This window comes from Candoia aspera, chromosome 7 (genome assembly GCF_035149785.1).
Source record: "Candoia aspera isolate rCanAsp1 chromosome 7, rCanAsp1.hap2, whole genome shotgun sequence".
NCBI lineage: Eukaryota > Metazoa > Chordata > Lepidosauria > Squamata > Boidae > Candoia > Candoia aspera.
Window position 1 is genome coordinate 8,168,220 of NC_086159.1, and position 8,081 is coordinate 8,176,300.

The window sequence follows — 8,081 nt, forward strand, 5'->3', positions numbered from 1 at the left end:
GCACAGCACCAGCCTAAAATGTGTTGGCATTTTATATAAATTAACCAAACCAGCCAAGCACATTTTAGCCTATTATATATATAATATATAATTACATAACTATAATATATATGTATAATATATTATATATGGATTATACGGTATATTATATTATTTATATATGTATAACATTATATATGGATGGTCAGATTACAGTTCACTGGGTCATGGGACACTCTTGAGCAAACCATGATTAAGCCAACACAGAGAGTGCCATGCCAGCAGAACACCTGCTATTGGATGTTAGAAAGGAAAGCGATACAGCTGTTGCTTTCTTCCGCTGATGTGGCATCCAGAAACGGTTGGAAGATGAGGGTTTGCTGACAAGCACCCTCATTAAATGGTGGAAAACAGCTTGGAAAAGCAGGTTCTGGATCTTTGGTGCTACTCTGAGCTGGCTGACCCTCTGAATTTCTACCCATTGTGCAGGTTTAAAGGTTTTTTTCTACTGGTAACCAGCAAAAAGTAAAGAGAGCACATTCACCTCTGCCAGGTGGCAAATAGGGGAAAGTTAAACGCAAAAGCTTATATTCTCCAGAGTACCCTTAAATTCCACAGATGAGGTTGCATCTTCAATTTTTGTGCATGAGGTCCCTTAATTTTAAAATCCTGCTCAGTGGGCCTTTGTTTTCTTGATGGAAGGAGGGGAAGGTGAAAATAGAGGAAGATGGCAAGGAACAAGCAAAAATGCAGCTACGTGCAGCAAATTGACAAATTTAAAAATTGCTTCTGGGTTCTGTTTGGTGCAATGCTTTATCTCCCCACCTTTGACTTACAACAACCAATGATGTCACTGATAGGTTAATTGATTGATTGATTGATTGAATAAATATTCTGGGTTCCTGCTTCCTTCCAGTCCAATTGGAAGAGAGGATCTTTCATCTAGGCAAAAGGTGGGGAACATTCATTTTGGGGTGAACTGCCTCTCAAGATCTGGAAGCGGTTTTATTTATATACTGACCAACCTTTTCCAAGGGTTATTTTGCATTTATCTATCTATTTATGTTACTATCAAACTCAAAATATTTTTTTCTATTTTAGTAAGGGGCAGAGGATGCCTAAAGTAGCCTCCTCCAATGGGGTCTTCTAAAATTGTTGGACTAAACTCCCATCAACCCTAGACCACAACCATCATACAAATCCTGGTTAGATGTGGAGGAAATTGTAAGCCAGCACTGGGTGTCAGACTGGGAGAAGCCATTCATTGTTAAATTTCATTATCTGGTTGTAACCTTTACCACAGCCCTGCGAGGTAGGCCAGGGCTTTCTCCTATTGGAGGTAGTGCTAGAAGCACCAAATTTTTTCTTAGGAAAATGTTCCAAGGATCATGTGGAAAAGCCAGAATTCCTCTACTACTCAAACAATGCTACTGTTTGCAAAAAACGTGCTGCAACCGCTGTTTGAAATATGGGCAAACGATGTGCTGTATCTCACCTCTGTGGTCTCTCCCTCCCTCATTTCTTCCCCATTTTGTGAGACTTCCTAAAACCTGCTCTTTTTGGGGGGGGGGGCAGCAGGGAGGGTTTTTTTTGTAAATGAAGGCTTAAAAATAAAAAGCAGGAAGGGTTTGTTTGTATCTGGCAGTTGCAGTGTGTAGAATTCCAAGTCCCTGTATGCAATTTTTCAAGAAAGAATGGCAAAAAGGAAAGTATTTTTAATTGCTGGAGATACTTTTGATCTGCCGTCCTTCCAGTGAGTTGGGGGTGTATAAAACTCCCCCAGCACTCTTACATTTCATCCTGATAATCTTCAGAGAGGGAGCGACCAAGTGAGTCCATTGCAGATTGAAACATCCCTTCCCGTGGCCCACTTCTTTGCTGGAACTTTTTAGGTGAATGACACAGGTAGTAAAATGTTGGTTACATCCTTTTGCTGCAGATGTCACCCAGCTGGATGTCCTCTGGATGGGCAGGACTACAACCTCCAGACTTCCCAGCTGGAAAATCTGGAATTTGTAGTCCCAGCCCATGCTGGAAGAAACCAGTTCCAAAACGGTGGTTTTCAATGTGGGGTCCGTTGAATCCCAACAATCACACTAACCAGCAGTTGGGTTCCCATCTTGATGAAAACTCAAATCCCCCCCTTTTTTTTTGTTTTCCAAAAAGGACACTTACACATTTATAAGCCTTTGGATATTATATTGATCCTGTTGGGTAAATTTTAAACACTTAATGTTTCAGTGACTTACCCTGTGCCCCACTTAAATGGTTCAGCAGCCTGATGCCTGCAAAGGGTACATGGCACAGGAAACTGGATCAGTTACAAAGCTAGTGGCTGCTTGGCACAAGTTGCTAAACTAGGTTAGTGTTAACGCTGGTTAGTTTGTGTGTGGCGCTTACATGTTATGCAATGCCCCCCCCCCCCCAGTTTGGCTGGATTATGATAGGATGAATTGGCCAAACCCTGAAAATGGGCTGACTCAGTAACCAGATTACAGGTAGTCCTCATTTAAGAACCATTTGTTTAGTGACGGTTCAGACTTAAAACCGTTCCTCACACTTGTGACCATGGGGATGCTGTGACAGTCATATTGTCACGATTTGGGCGCTTGGCAACCGGTTTGCAGGTATGACTGTTGCAGTGTCCTGTGATCATGTAATTACCATTTTCTACCTTCTTAGCTGGCTTCTGGCAAGCAAATCAACGGGGAACCGCGTGATTGACTTAACAACCATGTGGTTCGCTTAATGGCCACTGTGATTCACTTAACGACCACCACAAAAGGTCATAAAATTGGGTCAGATTCTCCTAATGACCGCTTCACTTAGCAACCAAAATTTCAGTCCCAATTGTGGTCGTTAAGCGAGGACAACCTGTAAGTGTGTTGTGTAAACACAGACCCTGTATTCCACTTCTGGTTCTGCTACTTCCCCCTACCCCCAGTGTTTAAAACTCTAGATTTCTTCCTGTAGCCTCCCATTTACAAACATCTTCCGTTCTGTTGCAGGTTTTCATTTTGTTCTCAGGCAAAATCGGAATCCTGGTTCGTGGATAGCATCATGGCAATGGTGACAAAAGCCAGAAATCGCAGGCCGGTGAAGCAGGGTCAAAGGTAAGAGCAAGTTCTCATTGAGGATGAAAGTTTGCATCTTGGCGGTAGCATTTCAGACGGTGTCTGCAGCTTTATCTTGCAAGGGGGGTGTTGGTCCCCCACTGTGTTGCACAACCAGTTCCCCAAACAGCTGTTTCTTGGATATGGACAATATGTCTGCAGGGGGGGCTAGTCAAAAAAGTCAAGATGCCATCTTGACCTTTTTGACTCCCTGTAGAAAGTACGGAAGGTGACGTTGCTGGAAATTTGCAAGCTCCAGTATCAAAACGATGAGGGGAGAAACAGGGCTGAAGTCCAGCACAGACAGAAAATACGCTCAGACACCTCCTTAATTCACAGAAGTATAAGAAGGGGGTGGGGGGGTCCTGCACAGCCAGACTTGCAAGATTCTGTTCTTCTAGCCCTTCTCAATAAAAGTAGTTTTAGCCTTCCTGGGGAGTTGATTTTCCCATCTGGTGGAGCTGACCGCCCCCCACAAACCCCCTTGTCCATATCTCCCCACTTGATGCCTTCCTGCCTTTTCATTTTCAAAGTTTGGTTTGGCCTCCTTCATAGTCTGGACCCCTGAAGGAGTGTGGCTGCAAACAGTCCAGGCAGATTATAAAATGCTAAAGTTGGAGGGGCCCTTGAGGTCATCAAGTCCACCCTGTTTCTCAGGAGACGAACCCCAATGAAAAGCATCCAAAGACACTGATGTCTAGGCCGGTGTTTCTCAACTGTGGCAGTGCTGGCTGGGGAATTCTGGGAGTTGAAGTCCACATAGCTTGAAGTTGCCACAGTTGAGAAACACTGGTCTAGGCACATCCAAGGAAGGGGAGGCCCCCCACCTCTCAGGGTCATGGATTGCCCTGCAAACCACACTCCTTGGGAGTTTTTCTTAATGTCTAGTCTGCTTTTCCACTTCTTATGACTGTGAATCATAAGAGTCCTGCCAGTGTCCTGCCAGCTGAGACAACAGGAGACAGGTTGTGCCTTTGGGGTGACGTTTTCAGGCATTTGAAGAATGCAGCGAAATTCCCTCCTGCTCAGTTTTCTCTTCTCCAAGCTAAACATCTTGCCCCCGGAGGCGAGGCAGGCCCCTTCACTCCTGACCTTCCGGAAGGCCCTACAGACTTGGTTCGGGAAGGCAGGTTGCCATTTGTGGGGGTGGCTCATGCCTTAGAGCCCCTCCCACCGGATTGGAATTTTTATAGCCACTTGGATTCTATATTTACTTATATTGTATTTTATATTTGTAACTTGTTTTTATTTTTTATGGGATTTTAACGTTTATTGTTATAGTATTAATTTTATTGTAAACCACCCAGAGGGAGATGGGCGGTAACAAAATTTGAATAATAATAATAATAATAAAAATAAAAAAATAAAAAAACAAACACCCTCCCTCCCTCTGATCTTCCCTTGCCAGATTTTGCTCTCAGGGCTCTCCTGGGCAAGAAAGGACCAGTCCTGGTTTCTTAGAATCTGCCTAAAAGCTTGCATTGGCCCAAACAATACAAAAAGCCAAACCTGAGTTGAAGCAAAAGAAGTGAAGTGGGTGGTGCCCTTCCAGCTACCAGATCTTTACTTGAATTGGCCAAGCCCATTGTATGAAGCGACGTTGGGTACTGGGGAAAAAATTGGAGACGTTCATGCAGACTTTGGCCCAATCGTTCACTCTTAGCCCAGACTACCTTACAGGGTTGTTGTGGATAAAAGGAAGGGAGTTCCCCATGTAAGCTGGGTTGAACAAAAACATAGTCATCATCGTCATATAATTTCAATTCATGAATTACACAAAGTTGCATTATTTGGAACAGCGTATATATATATTCCTTCAGAAGGTTCCGATAGTTAAAAGTACCAAATGCAGTCAGAACCATCCAGTAGCCCATGTCTTATTATGGTTGGCCACACAGCCAGCCCGATGTTTAGACTGGATTTGGCATTTTTGTCTGCCTATCGAGCCCTTCTGCCTATCCCAGGTCCAAAATGTTGTTGTTTATTAATATTAAAGGTGCTGTTGTTGTTATCAGCAACAGCCCAAGCATGGTGCTCCTTGTATTTGGATGTAGGGTTTGATTCCTGAAGAACAGTATTTTTTTCCTTGCTGCTTTTCTCAGCAGCTCAAATGAAGGTGTGTTTTGCAGAAATGGACCCCAAGCAGAGCAGAAGAGCATGAATGGAAATCTAGGGAAATCCATCCCTCGTTGTGGAGAGAGGCAGACGGAGATGGAACCCGGTGAAAGGCTGAAGGATTGTCTAGGACACGTGGAGGAGAAGCTGGTAACGCTGGCCTTGGATCAAGGGGCTGACGAATATGTGAACGTTGCTCAGAGCGGGCTCTGGCTTTACAGGGAGATGCATGACCAGCTCTTTGAGCACCAGAAAGAGGGGGTCGCTTTCTTGTATCGCCTCTACCGTGATGGACGAAAGGGGGGCATTTTAGCAGATGACATGGGCTTGGGGAAGACCATCCAGATAGTTGCTTTCCTTTCAGGGATGCTCGATGCAAAGCTTGTCCGTTCTGTGTTGTTGGTCATGCCGGTTACCCTTGTGAATAACTGGAAGCAAGAGTTTGCCAAGTGGGCCCCTGGCATTAGGGTGAAGCTATTCCATGGGGCGAGCAAGAAAGAACGCAGCCAAGGTTTGCAGAGAATCCAAACTGAAAAGGGTGTTCTTCTCACATCGTACCAGATGATCCTAGCCAACTGGGAACAGCTGTCCAGCTGCGACCAGCAAACATTCATCTGGGACTACCTGATCTTGGATGAAGCCCATAAAATTAAGAGTCCCTTGGCTAAGACCACGAAAGCACTGCGGGCCATCCCAGCCATGAATCGCATCCTTCTCACGGGGACTCCAGTGCAGAACAACCTACAAGAACTTTGGTGCCTGTTTGATTTTGCGTGTCAGGGCACCCTCCTTGGCACAGCCAGAACTTTCAAGATGGAATATGAGAATCCCATCACAAAGGCAAGGGAGAAGGATGCAACCCTGGGTGAGAAAGCCCTTGGCCTCAAGATTTCAGAGAACTTGATGACCATCATACAACCTCATTTCTTGAGAAGAAGTAAAGATGAAATTCAGAAGCTGAGACTGGACCAACTTACTGGCTCACCCAGCCATGATGCACTAGAAATGCCTTCTCTTCCAAGAAAAAATGACTTTATTGTCTGGGTCTACCTGGCACCTGTGCAGGAAGAAATTTACAGGAACTTTCTTTCCTTGGATCACATCAAGCAACTTTTAATGACCACGCGTTCCCCGTTGGCAGAACTGACCATCCTGAAGAAACTCTGTGATCACCCCAGGCTGTTGTCCACTCAAGCTTGCACGCAGCTTGGCTTGGAAACTTCAAGGCAGGAGGATGGGGAAAATACAATCAAGGTGGGCCTGATGGAGGAAATAAAAAATGTATCTGAGAAGGTTCTGATTGAAGAATCTGGGAAGTTGAAGTTCCTCATAGCCTTGCTGGCAAAGCTGCGGGAGGAAGGCCACCAAACTCTCGTGTTCTCCTTGTCGAGGAAAATGTTGGATATTATAGAGTGCATCTTGACTCAACAGCGCATTAAGCTAATGCGTATTGACGGCACAGTGACGTGTTTAGTGGAACGGGAGGAGAGGGTGAGAGAGTTCCAGAATGACAAAAGCTACTCAGTCTTTCTCCTGACGACCCAAGTTGGGGGTGTGGGCATCACTTTAACGGCAGCTACCAGAGTGGTTATCTTTGATCCAAGTTGGAATCCTGCCACAGACATGCAAGCCGTAGACCGAGCTTATAGGATCGGGCAAAGGGAAAACGTTGTGATTTACCGGCTTATCACATGTGGGACAGTGGAAGAGAAAATCTACCGGCGGCAGGTCTTTAAGGACTCACTAATAAGGCAAAGCACAGGAGATAAGAAAAACCCCTATCGCTATTTTTCCAAGCAGGAGTTGAGAGAGCTCTTTGTTCTGAAAGATACAAGAAGGTCCTTGACTCAACTCCAGCTGGAATCTTTGCATGCCACCCAAAGGAACTCAGACCCCAAGCTAGATGAACACATTGCCTACCTTTACTCGCTGGAGATGTTTGGCCTATCTGATCACGACCTCATGTACACAGCTGAAACAGGTCATGAGGAAGCTGATGATGAGGAGGCCCACCAGTACATTCAGTACCGCGTCCACAAGGCTCAGGAGCTGGTCCAGTTAGAATCACAACTCACGGACACCAGGAAAAGGACAGTGCACTTTCCATGACTCTTCATTACAATTCATCTGGGATTAAAGCCATTCCCATGATCTTCTCTTAGACCCTTCCCAACATTTTTCTTCTCATGGAGGTGATCGACAGAATGAGCGTAAAGCTTTCTCCATCGCCTTCAGGAACCACCCTCTTTCTCAGTCAACAGAACTTCTGCTCTGCCAATCTTTGGTTGGTCACCTTCCAGAAACAAGCAATTAAAGATGTACATTGCCCACTCCGCCATGACTTTGATGCTGCTAGATTTCTGGAAGAAATGTCATGGGACCCATCGTTGTGTCATCAGCTCAACATGGAGTGAAGGATGCAAGACTGTTGTGGGCCCAAGACTGCAAACTTGCTTGCCGAACACCGAGCAAACTTCAAGGGAGAAACCAGGCCAGCTAAAAATGTCCATATTCCATTTGCCTATATTCCAGAGTATAATAAAGACTTGCAAGGTCTGTTTTTCCTCCATGAAAGTGAGGTTGTAAAGTTTCAGAACTGCCTTGAGGTCTATTAGGTGGAAGCTTTGATTAAGCAAAATGATGTTACTTTTCTCCATTTAGGGAGGGAATAAGAAAAAAGGGTCCCACAGAGACAAAACTAATTCCTGTTATGTCTTCCTCCTGTCTTTCTCATACTTTTGTTAAAAATTAAGTCTATCTGTATCAAAGTTGTATGTTTTACTCTTTCAATGCTAGTAAAATGTATTTTCCTATTTAAAAAACCATTATTCACTTTACCAGGGCAACCCCCATCGTTATCCACCAGCAATGCTG

At 44.7% G+C, this 8,081-nt stretch overlaps 1 protein-coding gene across 1 annotated transcript; it reads left to right on the forward strand.

The window, feature by feature from the left end:
- Window positions 1-5,436: 5,436 nt before the first annotated feature.
- On the forward strand, window positions 5,437-7,391 carry ERCC6L (ERCC excision repair 6 like, spindle assembly checkpoint helicase). Its single transcript, XM_063309010.1, has one exon. It carries the CDS (start codon window positions 5,529-5,531, stop codon window positions 7,314-7,316), a length of 1,788 nt encoding a protein of 595 aa, XP_063165080.1. The 5' UTR covers window positions 5,437-5,528; the 3' UTR covers window positions 7,317-7,391.
- The last annotated feature ends 690 nt before the right edge of the window (window positions 7,392-8,081 follow it).